The sequence below is a fragment of the Euprymna scolopes genome, chromosome 3, assembly GCF_053919585.1.
Source record: "Euprymna scolopes isolate OS-2025 chromosome 3, ASM5391958v1, whole genome shotgun sequence".
In the NCBI taxonomy this organism is placed as follows: Eukaryota; Metazoa; Mollusca; class Cephalopoda; order Sepiida; family Sepiolidae; genus Euprymna; species Euprymna scolopes.
Window position 1 is genome coordinate 128206977 of NC_136484.1, and position 23728 is coordinate 128230704.

The 23728-nt window shown below is 34.3% G+C and overlaps 1 protein-coding gene across 1 annotated transcript in view; it reads left to right on the plus strand.

Moving 5' to 3' along the window:
* Positions 1 to 296: 296 nt before the first annotated feature.
* The window catches only part of LOC145258928 (putative proline--tRNA ligase, mitochondrial), a 62407-nt gene continuing 38975 nt past the window's right edge, over positions 297 to 23728 (plus strand). Inside the window, exons 1-5 of the mRNA XM_080116651.1 lie at positions 297 to 778; positions 8886 to 9063; positions 13753 to 13820; positions 19569 to 19649; positions 22612 to 22684. Of these exons, the coding sequence (XP_079972777.1) occupies positions 452 to 778; positions 8886 to 9063; positions 13753 to 13820; positions 19569 to 19649; positions 22612 to 22684 (727 nt within the window). The 5' untranslated portion in view covers positions 297 to 451. The remainder of the gene's footprint in view (positions 779 to 8885; positions 9064 to 13752; positions 13821 to 19568; positions 19650 to 22611; positions 22685 to 23728) is intronic.

Genomic DNA, 23728 nt, shown 5'->3' on the forward strand with positions numbered 1-23728 from the left:
AAATACCGTCACTTTGGGATCAATTTTATGAATATCTCGATAATTTCTTTGAAAATTGAAATAGACAATAACTTTATTCTGTGATGTCAGCAGGTTACGTGAATAGTAGAACGGCCTTCTCTTTATGTAGCCCACGGTCGAGTAGGTTAATATGCGTGATCGCCATTCGTTTTACAAATGTAAATAATCATTCAGTTTGAAAATGGAAAGGATATCAATATTTCCATTTAAATAGATTTGGTGAAAGAAACAGAAAAAAAAGAAAAAAAAAGTCGCAGCAGCAGCACTGCATCAGCACAGTTGAATTATGTTAGACGTGACTAAGCGATTTTTCGATTACTCACGGCGGCGAGGTTGCTATCATCAACTTGTTCAAACCTGCTATAGTGAAACCTTTCATTTTTAATATAACACTGTTCTTTTGTTACTTTCTAAGTATTTAAAGATCTATATGAACCGTTGGTTTACTATATCGTGTATCCGGGCCTTTAAAAACCAAAATGTTTGGCCTCTATCGAACTTTCCATTGTCCGGCGGTGGCATCTTCTCCTCGTGTTATCCTTGCACGTGTTGTTCCATTTCATCTTCGATCCTAAAAACAAGGAAACATTCTTACTGCACGCAAAATGACGCCGCCAACAATCCGATTGCTGGTAGCGATGGCGAACAGAGTTTATCTCACATTTATAAGCCGAGAAGGAAATACATTAGCAAAATGTTCCAAAATTTTGGCAAGATCCAACCGGCGGAGACTTCTTTGTCCTGTAAAAGTCATAAGGTGAGTTTGAGTTAGTTGTTGCTCCAAGCAATCTGTGGATACGGTCGAGTTAATTCCTATTTTAGTCACTTAAATTATTTAGCGTGGAAATGGATTTCGACATTATTTCTTATTTCTACTTAATTTATGTTTGGTTACAAAGTTGTTTTTATAGATTCACTCCCGTTTTCAATGAGGTGGCCATATGTATTTTGGGGTGCTTATACAGATTGGCACGTATGGCAGTAGTTAAAAATAAAGAAAATACAAAAAAAAGCTGTATGATGTACGTACTCATTACAGAATAAAGATGTCATATTCCAAAAATTACGTAAATAGATCAAGTAGTTTTATTTAAAACTGAGAAAATCCAAATTTACGATTTGTAGCGATTTTACTATTAAACTTCATTGAACATAAGGCTTATTTTTTTTTTTTTTTTTTTTTTTTTGGACCTCTCAACTTCGAGTTGAGTTGTCCTCCCCTTTTTTATTTCATCGAATTTAATCCTGGCCGACGAAAACACTATGCCTCGCTTAGTCATAAAATTTGGGTAAAAAGTGAGCTGGTTGACCAGCTTCAGGAAGTTGGGTATTTGTTGTCAAATGTATTCTGTTAATTATTTAGAAACCTATTATTTAATATAAGTAAGGGAGGGTGTTTTGTAACTATTCGGCACTTTAACTTAACAAATTAATCCCAAATTCTTAAAACAAAGGGCGGACGTTATCGAGAGTGCTCCCCCTCTAAATTCCACAATTTTCATTTTTTTTTTATTAACATTTTTCCTGTTACTATCATCGATTACAGACTTAAGTTTCAGATTATAAAAAAAAAAAAATTTCATAACTTTTCACGTGTGAGTTCAGTCGTTGTACTAAATTGAACACGAAATTTGTGACCACGATGAATAGATAGATACATAGATGAGATGGATACATGCATAGACGAGAGAGAGTGTGTGTGTGAGGGAGGGGGTATTATTTAACCCCTCCGTTCTAACCCCTACTTTCCGGTCACATCAGAGAGAGTTGCCATTTTTTCCCCCTCGTGTTCAATTTCGTACAACGTTATAATTGAAAACTGAACCCCCACGTGAAAAGTAATGAATATCTTTTTTTTTTTCTTTTTTTTTTATATATAATCTGAAACTTAAGTCTGTAATCGATGATATTAACAGGAAAAAAATGAAAATTGTGGAATTTAGAAGCGGGGGGGGGGCACTCTCGACAACGTCCGCTAAACTGTTTTCTGGTGGTCTGGTCACTGGTCACCTAGCGCACTTTTACCTAAAATTTGATTTGCTTCAAAAAAAAAAAAAAAAAAAATTGATCAAATTATGTGGTTTTTGGAATATTTCATCTTCGTTTCATGGCGTGCGTACATACAGATATTTCTGTATTTTCTTTACTTTTATTTGTCACCATTCAGTGCCAATCTGAATAAGTACTAAATTTTTTTAAAACCAAATTCTTTCCTTGTCAGTGTAACTAGGAATTAAAATCTAATTCCTTATATTTATTTGCCAGATATTTCATATTTCCACTCATGGGTGACCGTCTTTATCATAAATTTACAACATAACAAAGACCTTTAAATACAGATGACCGTCACAATTGACTGAACAATCCTTATTAAATTCTTGTATGAATACCTCTACTATTATATAAAAGAAACTGTGTGTGTGGTGAGTTTGTTCGGTATAGACTCGAAAATAGCTGGTCCAATTTTTATGAAATTTCACACGAAGATACTTTATGTGCCTGGAAGTGTTTTTAGATAGGTTGTGTATTGGAATGTCTTTGGTAAGTATCGACAATCGAAATGAAAGAATGAACAGGCGATTTTGACCAAAGTTAATACCTTACACAGGCCTTAGGTCAGGCCTTTTAGCTTGAGCAGTAATAAAACTTCTCAAATGTGCTTGTGAAACATCACAAGCACATTTGAGAAGTTTTATTACCACCCAAGCCAAAAGGCCTGACCTAAAATAACAGTAGATTCTTTGATATGACAGGGGCGCATTCCAGATGAATGTTTTTGTTTAAAGCACAATTGCACCATGATACTTGACTTTTTCATTTTAAACTTTAATTCAAGCCATTTTTAGTGCACAAGCTGTAAGGCCAAGCATATAAAATCAACAGTAGGTTTTTTGATGTGATAGGAGCATGGTTAGAATGATTTTTTTTTTTAAATTCCATTTTCAACCCAAGCAAGGCACAGTGCCACTTTGATGTAGAGGGCTACTATCAGGGACATAAGTTGCAGGGATACTATGTAGGGAGATGAGCAGCAAGATGTCTGTTCACATTACATTTGAACTTTTGCATGGGGAAGGAGGAACCCGTTCTGGGGAAGAAACTATTAGAGTAGAAGGTTTTCTTACATATAGAGATCTCGACTGTGTAGGGGTGTGATTTTGCTGCTTTTGGGGGTGTATTTACATCAAGGGGGTACTAGGGCTTGTAGTCTGTCAGAGCATCCACCATTAAAATACTTGGAGAACAAGAAGACGGATGCAACATTTCATTGATGGGACAGAGGTTGAAGCTTAGATGACAGTTCAGGACTTAACAGGTGGCGACTCTCTTTTGAACCCTGTCCAGGATCGAGAGATTAGTAGAAGTTGCACCAGCCCAAATGTGACAACAATACTCTATACATGGACGAAGGATAGCCTTGTAAAGGTACAGAATACTTTCAGGCATAAGTAACTTTCTAGCATGGTAGAAAGAGAGCCCACCTTCCTTGCAGCGGCCCTGGCGGTGCTCTCAGTGTATCTGTTCCAACTTCCTGTGAGCATTAAGCCGGGGATTTTAAAATAAGTATTTTCATGTAACATATCTTTAGTCATAGATATTAGTGGTTGTTTTTTTTTTTTTTTGCCTTTTAGCCAAAATGAAAGTGTAGTATCTGTTCTTCAGATGCTGCACTTCCATTTCTTGTTCTCTTTCAGTGGAGGAGCAGTCCTTCATGACTGAGACAATTTTTTATTTTTGTACCTTTTCTCCATGTTAAAAAAACGACCCTGGTGTCTAACTCTGTCCCGTAGGGAGGCATTGTAAATAGGTACAATGATTTCATTCACTTTTTCTCGTGTTAACAGATCAGGCTGTCTGAAGATATCTAAAAACGCACCAAACATTGATGGCTATTGGTTTTGTTTGTTTTTTTTTTTTCTTTTTCTTTGTAAAACTCAATCATGTTCTGCAAAGCCAAAAAACATGAACAATTTTCCTTTACAAAACAACCAAACCAAACACCATGCATAAATATTTGAAGATATAAAAACCTGGAGCATAAAACTTTTACCAGATTCAGTATTAAATAACCCAGAAGGGTTGATATGCCGTAAAACAAAACAACCAAACCAAATTGCTGTTCAGTATGCGTATACTGACCGTACGCAGAACTAGTGTGTAAATAAAACTTGTATTTTTAGTAACAAAACAAAGTTATTTTTATAACCTTGTTTGCATTACTAAAAATGCAAGTATTAAGTTACTCTTTTTATGAGGGAGGAGTTACTTGTACATATTTTCTTGTCTTGTTTGCAGCGATTCTTTACAATAACCCCACCATGATAACAAAACAGCTTTTGATTTTCTAAATAATCCAATTTTTAGCATAAGTATTCCAAGTCATAAACTTGTAGAATCTTGTTGCATTTTGATAACAAGCAGATACCGTTTACGATTATGAATTTTTTAAATGAGGATTGGTTATTCGTATTATTTGGATTCTTAAGACTACTGTTCTCATCTCGAGTGTTATTTTTACGTTTCGATCAATATAACCTCTGACTTTCTTCAGGTGTATTTTGTCAAACTTAAGAATCTTCTTTTTTTTTTTTTTTTATGGAAATCGCTCCAGATAAGGCATGAAGCCACTTAATATAAAGAGCTAAAAAAAAAAAGTACTACTTCAAAGTCAAAAACTTGCCAATAAGTCTTAGATGGAACAAATTCTGACACAGAAAACAGCAATTCTTCCCTTTTTTTTTTTTTTTTCAAACATTGTTTCTGGAATGTGAAAACTGAAGGACAAAATAAAGGAAGCAAGTTATATAACTGCCGAAAGTAGACCTGAAACTCCACAATCTGCACAGAATTTCAAATCCCAAAATGACACTCAAGATGAGAACAGTAGTTCAAAGAATCCAAATAATGTGAAAAATCAATCGTTATCTGAAAAATTCAGAAACGTAATTATTGTATTTGTTGTGAATGTTACCATAATTTTGTAAGTAGGTTCTTTTATCTCAATCTTTTAAAATAATGTTTACCAAATTAATCTATAATTTGATAATTTAATCATCATTTGTTCATTAAATTAAGTGAATTAAGGTAATGTTGTTAATCAAGATGGCATGTATGAGCACTTTTGCAGTTTTTTTGTTTTTTTTACACAGTAATCACCACTTATCAAGGCCCGGAAGCCACTCAGGGATAAGGGTTATTGAGGTTAGAGTGAATAAAATTTATCTACATGTATACTTAAAAATTTTTTTTCAAAAGTAAATAATATTTTTGCAACAATTTTGAAGTAATGTTATTTAGATATAAATCTGATTGAGTTCTCTTTTTTTTTAAAGGGAGTCACAACTTATCAAGGGCTGAACGCCACTCAAGGGTAATTGTTAATGAATGTAAGGTGGTTAGGGAGACAATAGCATAATGATCGTTAATGGTGGAAATTGTGTAGAATTTGATTAAGGGGATGCCTCAATAAGAACTTGTTTGTATTAAACTTGAAGATGATCCTGCTGTGTATTCAGCTGGAAAGCAGGCCCCACAGTACAGAGTTCCACAAATGGGCAGTTCTAGGAAAGAAACTTTGTTCATGGAATTTGCATTTAGATTTAGGCACAGACAGAGATCAGGGGAAATTGTTTTATATATTATTTTCTTTATGTCTGAATACATAATACACATTTTAAATGATCCTTTGTGACTGTAGTTTGATATGCATTAATTTGCAATGAATTAGCTGTGCTAAAAAGACATGATAAAAAGTAGTCCGAAGAATCCTCATTTTAATGCTTTTCAAAGTAACTCATCAGTTATAATAGGGTTGACACAACTTCCCCTAAGATTACTGAAGTTAAGCAACGTTAAACCAAATTAGTTCTTTGGGAATACCTGGTATGGTTTGTATGGAAAACTCAAAGTGACCATATAATAAGGCAAGAACTAGCTACCAATCTGCAATTACAATGAACAGTCCTGGGACATACATTGTGATCTGTTTCAACCAGACCTGTGATGATAAGATTCTTTGTAACGATAGTAAGTACTAATTTTATCTTCAGGAAACTTGTTATTGTGTAAAAAAAAAAAATTTAAAAAAATTCAAGGATATTTTTGCACCAGGTTTTATGAGATAAGCTGATCTATCCATTTCAGGAATAAATGAATTTACCCAAAGACAATAAATATTGTTATATTTAAATGCCATGGCAACGATTTGTGGTAGTTAGGCCCACAGAATCAGACATAATACAGTTTTTGTTAACTATACTACTGTGTTTATTTGTTTATTACGAGCCTGCACAGTTATAACAGTTTGGTAAGGTTTATTTGGCAGCTGGAAGCAGTTTTCTATGAGTATGGCTCATCATGTAAGATCTACTGGCACTGGCACAAATTTCTTCAGTAGGAAATTGAAGAATTTTGCATGCAAGTGAAGGAGATTTGATGAGAAAGAAAGACCAAGAAGTTTCAGTCGCTTTCTCCTCAAGAACAGAACCATCCATGAAAATCTCAAGTAGAAAAGGGGCACACCTACGATTGAAATACACAAGCTGGGTTATAACAAAACAAGCTATTTCAGATCATAATCCATAACTGAACATAGGTCAACTTCTAGATTAGCTGCACATTTTAACTGATCTGAGCGAGATGGACAAGAAGCAACACCAGAATAGACTGGTATCATGAACATAGATGTAACATGCTTACGATTGAAAGACACAAGCTGAGTCTTACCAGGTTAAACGAAACAAGTTATTTTCATAGCACAGTCTATAACTGAATCCAGGTCAACTTCTAGATTAGCTACATATCGCAGCTGATCCAAGGGAGAGGGATAAAACAGAAAAATTAAACCGATGTCTTCTATTTTTATATTTTTTATTTATTTCATTTTTTATTTATTTTTTTTTTTCACACTGTTTTTCTCTTTATTCCTTATTCTGCTGGCTTCTTTTGGATAATCACTAGGGTTTTTTTCTCCCTTGGTATTCTATGTGACACATTTACAGCCACCAATTATTTAAATCTATAATTTACTCCTTAAAAATATAACCCACTGGGTCACTCATTGAGCTCTGGTTAGATTAAACAATCTAACCAGATATATTAGAATGAAGCAGTGGGTGGGATGTTTTCAAAGCCAGTTAAATTTTTTTAGAAAATTAGATAAAAATCCCAAAGTTCACACATACCAACTAAGGGTTAAATAGTCTTAATACATGTGGTGATATTTCTTATTGTTCATGAAGAATTATTCGAATCTTTTGTTTTATAGTTAGTTTTAATATTCTTGTAATAAACATAGAGAGGGAGATAGAAGTCAGAATAATAGAAAGTGTATAAATAAGAGAAGAATGGTGGTGGACAAGTAAGTGATGGATGACTTGGTGATTTTTGCAAATTAAGGTTAATTAGAACAGTCAGAATGGTTTTTTTTTTTGTTTTGTTTTTTTGGGGTTTTTTTTAAACATAATTATAAGTTATCAGGTCAGGCTGTCTGAAGATATCTGCTAAAATGCCCCAAACATTGATGCTATTGTCTTTTCTTTTCCCTTTACAAAACCCAATCATGTTCTGCAAAGCTAAAAGCAATTTTCCTCTACAAAACAACCAAACCAAACACCATGAATAAATATTTGAAGATATAAAGAATTTAAAAAGTAAAAACTTTTGCCAAAATGACCAAATTCGGCATTAAATAACCTGAAAAGGGTTGATATGCTATAAAACAGCCAAATCAATCCCAATACCGCAGAATATTTTAACATATATTTTATGTGATTTAAAATATATAGGAAAAAAAGCGATGCATTATGCTCACCAAACATCGATTAATTCGGCTTTAGTAATAAGATATTATATTTATCTTTTATCTTTTTTACTGTTGGTGCTGATTTAGTGTTATTCTACTGGATTAGTATTCAGAAGAAATGGAGAAAGATTGTTATTTGGGACGTGCATAATTGTACATGGTTCACAAGCTTTAAAATTCCTTGAATTTTGACTTTTGCTTTGAAAAAGCCTTATTTCTATTATTACTTTGAAAAATCCTTGAAAATGTCCTGAAAAGGCCTTGAAAATCGTATTCTTTATGTCCAGCAAAATTTGGATTGCAATATTAAAAATAAAATCGAAATAAATACTATTAAAGTTTTTAAGTTTTAATAAAAATAGAATTAAACTGTTTTTTTAAATATTGAAAATAGAACTGAAAGATTGTTCTGAACTTACATGGTATTATTGTAGATACAAGAGTTACGTCCCTTTATCACAAAACTATCTGATGTTTTCCATATAACATTGAGTAGTTTCATGACAAAGAGACGTTACTCTTGTATTCACAATACCAGAAATTCAAAATTTAAAAGTAAAATGAACACATCATAGACCAATCTACAATGGGGAAAATAAAATTTAATCGCGCTTGGTTGGCCAAATATATGTGTGTCAGGGGATGTAAATATGATTGTCACCAAGCATATTGTTTTGTATGTAAATGAAAATGACTTTTCCTCTTGTCAGTTATTAACTTATTTTTATATCTTTTTATATATCAAATGTGTTTTGAAAACTTGAACTTTAAAACGATACTAATCTCATGAAAATCTGTCGCCTCTGTCGAAAGTTTTAGGCAGACATATAAACATACATGCGTACACATATACATTAAACAGACAGGTGAGATTTATATTATAAAAGGCCTTGAAAAGTTTTTGAAAATGGATATTGAAAATTTGTATGAACCCTGTTATGTTAATGTCTGATTTTTATGAATAAAATGTATGTAAGAGTTTTTTTTTTTTTGTAGTGTTTAATGGAACGTGAAATATTTTTATTAGTTTTTTTTTTTTCTTTCTTTTTCTCTTGTTCAGTTGATGTTATACAATGAGATTATCCAACAATGTCATCCTGGCCATTATCATATTCTTCCATTGGGTATGAGGTCTCTCGAGAAACTCATCCGCCTTATCGATGAGGAAATGGATGGAATTGGTGCCCAGAAAATATTAATGCCATGCATCACACCCTTAGATTTCTGGGAAAAATCAGGTAATATTTTCTTTTACTGTTTTCATCTGCTGCTTCCTCTTGCATTCATATTTAACTTTTTGGTACTTGTACAGTTTAATCAAGACATTAAAAAATGAAAATATCGAAAAAAAAGTTATATTGTACGTATCCGTTTTGGACTGAAGATCAGATCTCTGAAAAAAATTTCACTTAATTTGATTGAGTAGTTTTTTTTTTTGTTTTTTTTTTTTTTTTACAGCGGAAAAACACTTTTTTATGAGAGCACATTGAAGTCAGCCATTATGGAATTTATGGAACACGTTACGAGGAGATAACTGCAGTTAAAGCGCCAACACTCCCTCATCTTTAATACTAGCTTTTTTTTCCTAAAAATCGAACCTTTTGCTCGGTATCATAACAAATTGTTTTTTCGCTGTAAAAAAAAAAATACTTGATGAAATTAAGTGAATTTTTTTTTCAGAACTTCGTTCCATAACGGATATGTACAATTCAAACTTTTTTTATATTTTCATTTTTTAATGTCTTATTAAACTGTATAAGTACCAAATTTTCTTTTTTTTATAAAATTGAAAGTAGAATTGTTTTTTTTTCTTTTTTTTTTTTGTAACATTATGCGACATTAATAGGTTGTTTCCACCCTGCCTGTGGACTACGAATTTGCCACCAACTGCAATCCCATTAAAAGGAATAAAAAATGTGGCCACCTGAAAGCTGTGGGTGGAAACTTATAATACTTTAGGATGAGATCCTGGTGACTGAGTGATTCTGCCATTCAAGTTTTTGCTTTGGAGATCAGAGAAGTGCAATCTAATTGGTTCATTCGTCACATCATGTCTAAGTGCTTACTCAACCATATTATTCAGATTCTTCAAAAAATCAAATCATATTTTTTCCTTTTTTTTTCTTCCAAAATAGATACTAGAATTTAGTGGCTGAGAGTCATTAATGTTCTATACTTGTGACCACATTCAACCGGGGTGGGTTGAACCAGCTCCAAGTGAATTTGCTGGATCACAAATCAAGGCAAGTCCATTCAGATCTGTCTACTGCTGACTCCTCACCATTCCATTGTTATACGTTGAAGATGAGAGAGCTGGGCATAGCTTCCAAGTCAGCTTTGACCATTGCGAACCACTCTTCTTGCGTCATCTATTGCCTTGTGAATCAGGTCCGTTAGTAGATGACGAAGGATGTGCACAAACCATCAGAGCCTCCTGATAAAAAGTACTTCCTTTAGTTAATTGACATTGGTATTAATGGACAAAGAAGATTACTAATGCCTAGGAGTAATTTAAAAACAAAAAATAATGTTCCCATTTTTATGAAAAATCCTACGAGTGATTTTTTTTTTTTTTTTTTTCTAAGATTAATGTATCCTGAGATGTCACTTGTTGGGGTGCTCCTTTTTCCTGTTCTAGAGTAATAATGGTAAAATTTCTAAAAGTAATGTTTTCCAACAGCAGAGCATTGTTTTCCAAGAATGGAGCAATGTATGCAAGAGCAATGTCTTCTCAGAATTTGACCAATTTTGGTTGGCATTAAATAATCCATAGATGGTCGATACATCCTAAATAAACCAAACTAATAAGCTCTTTGTAATGTTAGATGGGGAATCCCTCCAATCCCAAGTGATTGTCTGTAATTGTCTTATTGACAGAAAACATCTGAGTTTCGTGTTGACACGTTCTAAGTAGTCAGCTCAATGTGTAGTAACAGTGATGACCGTGTTAGCCTCCCCCTCCTCCACTCATCAATTATCCCAATGTCGTGGTCTTCTCCTTGGTTTTCTCTTCTGGCTACGTTATCATTTCTCACAAATTATCTGTTGCACTCGGGATGTGTGTATGACCCCCACTCTCTGAACATTAAGGTTCACATTGAATACTCGGCAGGATCCAATATCACGTGATATTTGTAACCCAAATTATTGGATACTGCTGAGTATTCTTTTCCATTTTTCGTATAAACTTTTATTTTCTTTCAAAAAAATTGAGCTAACCAGCAAAAATAGATATTTATCTATATTCACCTTTTGCTAAAGTTTTTTTCCTCTGAGGAGAAGAGCCTATCTTTGAAACTTCATGGAATAAGGAACCTTTCACACTCCCCCCCTCCCCGCTTGTTTTGAATAAAATATTGTAAATTCAATTCTACAATATTTTAATGTTTTGTACTTATGTTAAGCTGTATCACTGATATTGAGCCTTTTAAATTTGGATAGGGTTTTTGTTCTAAAGATATATATTTCTATATCTATATTTCTACACTATCGAATTTGAAAAAATTTTGTTAATCTTTTCTTTATTTGCAAAGTTTTCTCCTATTATATACTAGCAGTTCAGCATGGCTTTGATCGGGCCCTATGTACTGTTCATAACTTTATGTGCATATGTGTGTGTATATATATATATTTTGACTCGTGTCCAGGTAACATTTAAATTTAAAATTTCAAGTTTTTAGACCTCAAATTGGCAGAGGAGTTTGGTAGTCTGCAAAGGTCAACTCTTTAAACTTTGACCTCTTGGCAGCCAAATTTTTGCCCAAAACCTGATTAAAAAGCTTGCTGCATGTCTGAATACTTTCTGTAAAATTTCAAATGTTTAGATCCAAAATTTGCTGAATAGTTTGCTAGATCCTGCAAAGGTCAAATCTTTTGAATTTTGACTCCTTGGCAGTCAAATTTTTGGCCAAAACCCGATTAAAAAGCTTGCCCTATGTCTGAATACACTTTATGTAAAATTTCAAATGTTTAGACCAAAAATTGGCTGAGTAATTTGGTAGAAACCGCAGAGGTCAAATCTTTAACTTTGGCCCCAATTTTGACCCCTTAACATTTGTTTTGGGCTCAAATCACGTTAAAAAGTTTGATCAGTGTCCAAGTAACCTACATCTAAAATTTTAAGTGTTTAGACCCAAAATTGGCGGAGGAGTTTGGTAGAGTTTTCAAAGGTCAAATCGTTGGAACTTTGATCCCTTGACAGCTAAATTTCTGTCCGAAAACTCGATTGAGATTTTCCCAAATCCCAGTACCCCTTATGTCAAATCTCAAGTCTGTTGACTGAAAATTGACAGTAATTTGGTAGAGAAATGTACACACACACACAATTTCACTTTTATAGATATACTGGGGTTTAAAAAAATTAATTTATCTATTTGTAAAGAGAAAATCCTAACAATTATTTGAATGAAGTATGACAAAGAAAAACGGCTGTGATCAATGTACAAGTTCTGCCCCAAGCATCAACGTTAGACAAAGAAATTTGTGCTATTGTTTTGACGACTTTTCGTCATCCTTGTAAATGACAACCCAATATAAACCTAATGTCCTTTCTGCAGTAAAGCTGATACAAACAATGAATTTCTCACTGCCTCTGGTGATAATAGCCGACCGTACTAGTTGAAACACTACCAACTTTTCAGCAGTTGTTGTCAGACATCCAGCACAACAAAGTGAGCCATGTCCGATTATGCTAATGATTTGTTTTGCGGACCAATCAATATTTTGTGTTCAGTATAAGCAGATGTATTTTGATTTATTCGATTAATTTGACAACTAGCCTATCGATCAGTTCTAGTTGGTTTCTATCATAAGCTCACTCCTCATAAGCATTATTTTTTTTAAACTCACGTTCATTGAAGTCTTGTAGCCCTTGTTTTTTTTTTTTGTTTTTTTTTTGCCTGTCAAAGTTACATTGACCTTTTAGTATTCTGTTCGTTATCCCACTGGAGTCAAGCCACAATAATCTTATTGAGTTTTCTTTACTACAATTTACTACACTTGTTGTGGTCATTGTAGTAACACCTTGGTGACCTCCTCTTTCTCTAAGTCCAATTTACAATAACATTTTTGGTCCCCCCGACAAAAGGAAGGTGGATCTGTAAATTCACCCTCGTCCGTTTGTCCTGTTTGCACTTTTCTCAATGGCTACGCCTTGAAATTTTTTAAAACTTTGCACAAACATTAAACATATGAGTAAAAAAAGTAACAGAACGGATTTTCCAGGAAAACTCTGGTTGCCCCCCCCCCCTAGGGGTGCCTTTTGGGTTAAAATGGCTAAAATTGACACTTTTGTGCTTATTAAAAAAAATTGATCCCTTGGATTTTTATAAAACTTTCTGAAAAGTTGTAACTAACTGATTTCTATATAATTTTGTTTGTCTGTACTTTGCGATAACTCTTGGGTGTGCCCCAGGGGCTTTTTTAGGGCTAATAAAAACCTTCCATTTTTGGGACTATTTTCACCATATTTGTCCAAAAATTTTCTGTGTATGTCTATTTATTAGCAGTTTTGCATGGTGCTGAACTCAAATTTAAATATGTTAAGGTCTAAAGGACTTTTGGGGCTAAATAGGGAGGAGGGCAAATGATTGACTTAGTCATTTCTTTTTTTTGCATTGTGCAGAACTCAAATTTACATATGTTAAGACCTAAAACTGCACCGTTTGTTCATTTTCACCAGGATTTGACGTCCTCTGGGGCTAAATGGGGCGGGGGGGCAAATGCTGAACTTAGTCATTTTTTTATGCCTCGTTCACTGTGCACTCATGGGGGACCATGCATGCTTCACTTGTTTTTTTACTGTCTTATCATTTAAGACGAATTTAACTTTTCTTAATGCACAATACTTTTTAAAAAACTTTTATTGGTTTTATTTGCTTTTTGAAAAAAATATTTTACTTAAGTGAATAATTCTGTTTATTTTTCAGGTCGCTCGCAGATCAAAGAACTTTACAAACTCAAAAATCGACGAGATCAAGATCTATGTATTAATCCTGTAATTATTATTTTTATTTTACTTAACACAAAAGTTACCCAATTAATTGAAATAAATATTTGTTTGTCTTTTATGCATTTAAAACATTTAATCTTTTTTAAATTTTAAAACTGAAACTTTTGTAATGAAATGTTTAATTTAATTTAACGAGTTATTGTGTAGACCACAGCTATATAGTAGCAAGCAAGAATTGTCTATATGAAATCTCATAAAAATATTGGTGTTTCTGCAAAATAGACTCGAGATGAATGTATTTCAGGTGTTTAAGTTGATTTTGCACTTTAAACATCAGCTCTAAGTCAAAATCAGATGTAATAGAAGGTTGCACTCTGCTCATTTCAAAAGAAAGTGAATACGCAATGTTAGCTTATGTGCGTTTGGACAAACCCAGTTTGCCTATGTATGCCCTGCTTAGGCATAGTGCATGCTGACCTAAGGTCTCATCCGACTCTATCCCAATTAGCAAAGTGTCTTAGCTAATGGTATAAATGAGCTCCAGCCCCTATTCGTTTTTGTTTTATTAGAGATCCTCCAAGATTCCTACTCCCCATTTTTGCTTTGTCCACACCCTGCCATGACAGCTATCTAAAAAGACACCCTCTTTTCTTATGAACCCCCATTCCTTTCATGTTCCTGATAAACCCCACTCTCACCTTGGAACTGGCTTGTTTTGGGCAGTGGAAAGACCCCAGAAAATGGTAACCATCTTATTTCTAGCCTATTTAATTTGAGAGGGTCTTACTGACCACCTAACATTTTATTCTGTAGTGTTTGCTTTTTAGTAGAAACCTCCATTGTCAACTGATGAAGTAAAACAGTATATTTTCTTTAAATAAAAAATGTCCTTGCGACAATGTTATGAATTGAAAATTTGAAACGGTCAAAACCTGGTGATAATATTAAGTAAGTTTTGAGTTGTAAGTCATTTTAGTTTTAGAAAAGAAATATTGGTCCAAACAAAATGTTAGTATCAATCCAGAGAAGCTTGGAATTGTAAAAACTTTTTTTAAATTTATTATTATTTTTTTTTTATTACATTTTCACCCCAAACAAGGCACATTGCCACTTTATTGTAGGGGGCTACTTTCAGGGACATAGGCATCAGGGATACTGTGTAGGGAGTTGAGCAGCAAGATGTCAGTTCACGTTGTACTTGAACTTCTGCATGCCGGTACAGTTGGGGAAGCAGGGACCCAGAAGGGAATTCCAAAGTCTAGCTGTTCTGGGGAAGAAACTACTGGAGTAGAAGGCTCATTTACATCTAGGGATCTTTACTGTGAAGGGGTGGGATTTAGCTGCTTGTCAGGTTTGTTGAGGGGGCACAAGTGCTTGCAGTTCATCAGAGCATTCACCGTTAAAGTATTTGTAAAACAGGCAGAGGGATGCAACATTTCGTCAATGGGACAGAGGCTGAAGTTTAGATAACAGTTCAGGACTTATCAGATTGGCGACTCTCTTTTGAACCTTGTCTAGGAGCGAGAGACTAGTGGCAGATGCACCAGCCCAAATATAACAACAATACTCCATACATGGGCGAATGGTGGCCTTATAGAGGTACAGGATACTTTTGGGTGTTAGTATCTTTCTAGCACGGTAGAGAGAACCTACCTTCTTCGCAGCTGTCCTGGCGATACTCTCAATGTAATTGTTCCAACTCCTGTTTCCTGTGAGCGTTAGGCCAAGGAGTTTAAAATATGTACTTTCAGATAGTCATTAGCCATTGCTATTGGTGGTAGAGAAGGTTTCTTGTAATTATTGAAGGAAACGAGTTTAGTCTTGGCAGCATTTACGTGACCATCCATTTTTGTCCCCATTCCACTACAGATCGGAGGTCATCCTCTAGTGTTTCTGCCATTTCCTTAGATATGTGTTCATTTGTTTTCCTGTTGTGTCTGTTATAGAGTGTGGTGTCGTCAGCATATATACCCATCTCACAAGCAATTTTGTCAGGGAGTTCATTTATGAATATTAGGAATAACAGCGGTCCAAGGATAGACCTCTGACGCACTCCAACATTTATATCATATTAATTAGATGTACGACCGTTGAGGACAACCTGGATTTTTCTCTTATCTAAGAAGGATTTAATTATCTTCCAGTGATACCATATAATCTTATTTTCCTGAGAAGACCTTCATGCCATACCCTGTCAAAAACCTTAGATATATCTAGAGCTACTGCTCTACCCTCCCTGCTTTGTCCAGTGAATGGTATATATGTTCTGAGATTAGTTAGGATGTCTGCTGTGGAGCAGACTTACCTAAATCCATATTGTTTGTCAGTCAGAAGTTTAGCATCTATAAGGTGGTGGACTAGAGCTTGATTAATTATGGTCTCAAATATTTTGGCGAAAAGTGAGAGGAGGCTAATGGGGCGATAATTTACTGGGTTAGTTCTTTCGCCAGAATTCTTGAAAACTGGTACCACAGAAGCAGTTTTCCAGCAGGCCGGAAAGCAAGATTCATTAAGGCATTTGTTGTAAAGTTTGGAGAGAATTGGAGCTACTTCGGCGAAGCACTTTTTTAATAGCACAGCCGGGATGAGATCAGGTCCACATGCTTTTGCAGTGTCAAGATTTTTTATGATAGCATGCACCTGAGCAGGGGTGATTTTCAGATCATCTAGTGTGGCATCTGTCCACAAAGGAAAGTCAGGGAAGGGGTGGTTGGCAGGGTCCCGTGTGAAGTTGGAGGCAAACCGACTGGCAAGCATGTTAGTCTTCGCAATTGCAGAGTAAACAACCTCATGATTGTTAGATAGTGGGGGAATTGTTGATTGCCCATTATTTACTACACTGTTGTAGATTTTCCAGAAGTCGCGGGTTCCTAATTTCTGTGCTTCGATGCATTTTTTGGCGGTTTCAGTAAATTCTCTCTTAGCTGTTGCTATTTCTTTCTTACAGTTACTTCTGGCTTCTATATACTTCTGTCTGTTTGAACTGGACTTATGTTGGTTAAATTTGCGGTACGCATGCTGCCTTTGTGCTATTGCAGCTACACATGTGGAAGTAAACCATTGGGGAGAGTGGGGCTTGCAATAAAATTTGCACGTGGGAACATGTGCTTCAATTGCCGTTTTGAACCATTCAGTGGCCTCATTTGTGCAATGTTCAGCAGGAAGTGAAAAGATATTTTGCCATGGGGGTCCCTGATGAGATCCCTGACGGCTTCCCAGTCAGCCTTTTTATAATATCTTGTTGTTTTGAGTAATGGCTCTTCGGTTTTGGCTCTAAAGTTTAGGGCTATTTCAACCATTACCACTCCATGATTGGTGTTCCCAAGTGGGCCGTGGGCATTAGTTATACAGTTATCGGGAACTAATCTAGAAGTGATGTGTGTTCTTGCTGGTCTGGGAAACGGGTTGAAAACGTAACCATCTGTGATAGGGAATTAGATATACAGAAGTTATGTGTTGTGATACCAGCTGCGTCAGTATAAGTAGAAAATCCAAGCCAGTTGTTGTGGTGGACAATGAAGTCACCAAATACATGCATTTGTGTGCTAGTGTCGAGGGAAAGTGCTATATCTATACTGTCAGAGACTTTATTTATTAGGGTACAGTCCTGGGTTGAGGGAGAGCGGTAAAGAAAATAAAAGTAGCTAATGTCATGTTGCATGTTGAGTCTAAAGCACATAAAGGCTTGATCATCCGATTCTAGTTTAGTTTAAGGAAGGGTGTTTCGAATATAGACTCCAAGCCTGTGCATATGTCTGTCAGAGTCCTTACAGCAGAGTGGGAGATATCCAGGCATGTTAAAGTAGTTAGAGGGGATGGAGGAGTGTAGGTTAGTCTCACTTAGTGCTAAGATATTCGAGGTGTTTGTTAGGAGAAATGCTTCAACATCATTTAAATTAGTTCTAAGCCCACGGTTGTTCGTAAATGCAAGCCTCAAGGGAGAAGGCAGGTTGGTTTTGTTTGAGTATAGGCCTGGTTTTAGTGTAATTTTTTATTGTATTGTCATCATTTTTTTTTTTTAAGAGTTTCAGTTTAGGTAATGGGTGCTGAACAAATGTCCTTCCATCTACTAGGATTGTGGCCTTGGGATAGCCCACCGGGGATAAGTGCAGGGTCCTTTTCCATGCGCGACATGGCACTACAAACAACCAGATATTATACATTATGATGGAGCAGCTGCTCTAAGCACTACCAAGTTAGGGCTACTGTACTACCAGTCGGGAACAGCAGCCAGGAACTGTCTATCCAGTACCCTGAACCCATCAGACGATGGTCAACCCAATCTACTTGCACTGACATTATGACATTCAAGCACTCCCAAGTGCCCAGTTTAAGGGATGGGATATGATAAGATCGAGTGTTTCTGTCGACTCCGTGATTCAACCTCTACGCCTGGCAAAGAAGGAGTATGGAAGCCGGGCGATAGACAGTGCCTATCTACTCCTTAAGCAGTTTAGGTTTGTAGACTGGTAATTTGTTTGAGTCACCAGCTCTAGAAAGGTTGTCATCCAAGACTGGAGAGGCCTTCCTCCCCTTAGGTTTAGCTTCAGAGTTTTCCTTCTCCTAGACGGATGACCTGGAAAGATCTATGGGTTCATCAGAACCGAGAGGGTTTTCCCAGCGCATGGGTCCTAATCCAGGTATTTCTGCGACCCCGCGTTGGTAGTTAGTGTTACTGGGTTAGTTTATAAAGGTTATATATCTACTGAAAAATTGTACTCCTCAAAGTGATTACGAGACATTGCTATTTCATTGTTACTGGAGGAGAGGGTGAGTAAGAGTTCATGGAGTGGAAACAGCTATATTTGAAGACAGGTGTGTGTGAAGGAGTTAACATGGTTTAATGATTTTTCCTTTAGCTTTGTATAAAAAAAAAAAATTCTTATTTTTATGTTGGCTTAGGAAAGAATAGTTTCCCCTTTGAAAGTCAATCCATAGAAGTTTTGAATTGTAAAGAGCAAAACTCCTTCTCGTGTAACACGAAAAATTATATGTGGGAATTCTATAAGATTCAGTATGTTTTACGGAGTGATTCCGATCTCTGATTGCTTGATAATAGAGCATCGTACTATTTGATTGGTCAGTTTCTATCAATATAAATAGAACCTTTCAATTTTTTGTAATCAAACCCTCATTACCATACCAAAAATATTGCAACAATAGTGTGAGTGCTGTATTGTGGTGACTGGAATTACTTCAAAAGAAGAGACAAAAAGGATGACGTGCAACCCCTATCTCACCTCCCCCAATTTGAACTTGTGCCAAATTTGTAGCATAATTTTTTTCAGTATTTTTTTGAAAAATATTTTTTGTGAAACATATTGTAAATCTTATGCATAAATCAATATAATCAAATATAATTTTTACTTGAATTCAATTTTCACTTCTGACTAATACTATATAAGCACTAAAATAACCCCTAATTCGCTGGCACACAAACATGCTGGTTCTCATTAGATCACCAAAGTTAAGTAACAATGAGCCTAGTCAGTACTAGGCGGGTGACCTATTGGGAATACCAGGCACTGTATGTAGGAAGGCACCAACATCTTCCTGCAAGAGTTGCAAAAACCAAACATCATCACCCCCTGATGGGGATATACATGTGACTGGGGACTGCTGGTGAAATTTTTTACTCTCATGAAACTTTCTTCTTTGGAGGAAACAGATTCAACCCGCCTAAGGTGCCATTTCGGCAATTCATTGAAGTTATAGCTGCGAATAATTGTAAACAAGCATTTTGTATAAATTTCAATGTTGTGTTTTATTAAAAATTCTGTCCCTTATTTTTAGACTCACGAGGAAGCTGTTACATTGCTATTTGCAAATCATGCACCCTTTTCTTCTAAACAAGCTCCCATTATGCTCTATCAGGTAAGTTAGATTTTGAATATCTTTATTATTATCTATAATATAAATCTCACCTGTTTGTATGTCTCACAAAAACTTTCAACAGAGGCAACAGATTTTCACAAGATCGGTATTGTTTTGAAGCTCGACCCTTTGGACGTCAAATATCGAAAAATTGGACAAAAAACATTAATTCCTTCACCCTAAACTCGGCCATTTTGTACAAGGAGGGGTCGATTTTTTTTTTCGCCAACATTTTAGCATGTTATCGTCACCGTTGGATTAACTTAGGTTAAATTCAACGCTTTTGACTTCCAGTTGCGTCATGGAGATATCGGCTAAGATGTCAGATTTTCTTTCACTTACTTTTCTGCAATCGCAGCACGGGTTCGAGCCTGCCTGCCTACTACCATTTTTTTTTTTTTCTCAACACACACCTCCAACACCTGGGCAATGCCAGGCATCGAGGCTAGTTTAACATTAAAGAAAAAAGGGCAATATAAAGTATAGTTTTTATTGTTTTTTTTATATACTTTCTATAAATCTATATTTGATAACTAAAACATTGTTTTCAGTTATTTAAATGGATCATGTTAAGAAAAATATAGCTTGATTTTAAATCCTTTCAGAAAAATTTTTCAGTCAAAATTATTTTAATATGGATGCCATCTTATAAAAAACAAAAACTACTTGATCAATTTATATGATTTTTGGAACATGACCTCTCCATTCCATGATTAGCATGTACATCATAAAGATTTTTCTGTATTTTTGTTTGTTTCATCAAATGTAATTCTAAATAACACTAATGATATTTTGGGGAAAAAACAGCAGCTTGAGAAAGCCACAAAAATATGTTAAATGTAAGTAAAATCATGACTAAACAATGCCAGGTAAGTTTAACTAGTACAGAATGTTTCAAGATCCCAGTGAATATCTACAACAATTAATAGTACCAAACTATCTGTTTTATATGCACATTGCATAAATCATCAATTAGCAAATTTTACATTTGCAGAACGTTAAAGAGTGCTTATTAGAATTACACTTGATTAATAAAAAAAAAAATAGAACAGTATCAGTAATTGTATCAGAATTAGGAAAAATATTGGAATTGTCCCATCACTAGTATATATTTTTTCACCCTTTACTGTTGTGCAGCCTATATTTTCAGTCTTTATCATAACAGAATGGTTTTGATTGTAGTCCAACTCTTGTTATATATTTCATTATTAGTATTATTGTTATTGTTCATATTTCTTGTTGTTATTGTTATTCGTTGTTAGGTCTTATTAAAGTGTGAGTCTTAGAGTCTTATTAAGAGAGTCTTATTAAGAGGGATTGTGGTTGAGAGTCTTATTAAGAGAGATGTTGTTGTGTTCTGTGTTCGTGTTATGACGAGATTTATATATATAAAATGTTCATACTTAGAAGTGTTAGTGGAGACATTCTTAGTGTTCACATTGTGTATGTAAAGACATTTTAAACCACATGATATAGAAGACATATAATGAGAATTTCCACTTTACCTTTTTGGTAGAATTACAACACAAAGACAACGTTTATAAAAACACATGATGGGTTTATTTCCATGGACCGGCTGGTGGCTTTGCTTTCAGGAATTCAAAGTTTCACATTCTATGTTTCAAAGGTGACCGTCTCGCTTCTAGACGTTCGACTCCCAACTCCAGACTATCGTCTGTCGTCCGCAGACTCCCTCTCAGACTCTCTTCTTAACTCTAAAGTTTCTAACTATACCGAGAACTTCCCATTTTCCATGACGTCATACACATGTTAAAACATGTGTCTTCTTTCACGTGTTCTGGAAATGCGTGTCCAAAACTTTTTCCTTTGTTTACAAAAGGAATTTTAACCTATATTCCCAGTATGTTAAAAACATGTTTATTAAATTATCTTATAGTTGCATTCGTCAATTGAATTTTCATAACAGAATTGACAATGCACATTCTTTTCTTAAAACTATTTTATCTCTAAGCTAAACAATGGTTTGTTTTTTACATTCCATTTGCTAATTCTCTCTCGTAATCTATTTCTAAACCTAAATTACGAGGTTCGAATTTCGTCTATTCTATTTCATTTTCATTTTAACTAAATCTCTCTATTTTTATACTTACATGAAAAGGGGACAGCCCTTATCCTGTAACACTCTCATACTCATATTATGACACCTTGAAGCCTTTAACATAAAGACTTAAATGTAATGGTTACAATAAAAATTATGGGTGCTTCTACATGATCAGAACAAAATTTTGTAGTAGATAAATGGAGTTTTCAGATAAAAACAATGGTTTCTACTGGGGTTTTTTTTCTGTCAATTCTAATAAATTACGATGTTAGCTTCCAAATTTTGTAGTCAAAATTACCTGAATATTATTGGATTGTTAAAAAAATAACTTTAATCGTGTTAGCAGGAGAAAAATTGCATTTAAATTGAAACAGAAAATAACCTCCCTTTTGAACTCTACTGTGTCTTACATAAGCAGATACGATCATTTTCTTCAAATTCTATTTTCTTTAATAAATAATTTTCTACCTTATTGATTTTCGTAATTTTTGGATATAATCATCTTAAAAATACTAGGAATACGTAGATACCATAGTTTTCATGTGAAATTCAGTTTTATGATTTCCAAAATTTTGTTCTGATAGTGTAGAAGTGACAAATTTATGTTTTGCCATTAAATAGTCTACAAAAAGTTTGCTGGGTCATAAAACAACAAAAAAAAAAAACATTGCAATACTATATCTGCCCAGAGATGGATATTTCTGCTCCTAATTATAATTATCAAAATCATTTAATTTTTTTATGAAATCTGAATAGTTCTTAAATAAAAGGCTAAGTCTGTTAGTGATTTCGTTTATAGATGTCTTTGAATATATAATCTCTGTATTATTTGAAAAGCGACCACCATTTTGACATTTTATGTTGGTTAATTATTTATTTGAATTTGTTTTGTTTTTTCAGATTGGGCGGAAGTTCAGAGATGAAATGTCGGCCAAATATGCATTGTTACGAGGAAAAGAATTTGAGATGAAAGGTTATTTTTCTTTATTTTTTTCTTTTCGATATTGTAAAAGTCTAAATGAAAATTTGTGTTTCAAAGTTAAGGTTCAACTGACATGATATTATTCTACTGCACAACAATTTAAACATGCTTTAGACATTATAAGAAGTTCTGGAATTTAATGCCCTAACATAATCAAAGCTTATATATATATATATATATATATATATATATATATATTAGTGCTTATTTGTAAAACTTATCTTTAAAACAAAAATTTAGAAAAATCTTTTAAAAGAAACTTTGATGTACGTCACTTTGCAGAACAAAGATATCATATTCCAAAAATTGATCAACTAGGTTTTTTTTTAACTAAGAAAATTACATTATATGATTGAGACATTGTTTTGATCTGTAAGAATTCAATTTGAATTATCAAGATCAAAATCGGCTTTGTAATGGCTACAATTTCCTACTAAAATCACTAAAAATCATGCAGAAAAATGATTTTCTATAAAAAAACCCTACTTGATCAATTTACGTAATTTTTGGCATATGACATATTCATTCTGTGACAGGTGTGTATATCATAAAGATTTTTTTGCAACCTATTTTTTTTAAAATAGGTCTGATTCTTAATAAGCACTATATATATACATTAATGATGGGATAATTCCAATATTTTTCCGATTCTGACACAATTATCGATTCTGTGCTAACTTCCCAATTCTGATTCTTAATAACTCTCTAAATATTTAACTGTAGAGTTGTTATTTCCCCCCCCCCCCGATTACTGTAAAAATCCATGTTAAATGTGCAGATATTTTTTAAATGTAAAAATACATTTATGAGGGATGATTTATAAATGTAATTTTACTATTAGTTGAAAATCAAAGTGGAAGAATTTATTTTGAACAAAATCATATTAAAAAATGACAAAGGATTCATTTTTGACATTGGAAAATAGGCACACAATTTTCCGATACACCAAAAAAGTTCCAATTTTTCTGATTCCTGATTCCAAGTAATCATCCCAACACCAATGGTAGATAGTATTCCTCCCTTGCACATTAGTGC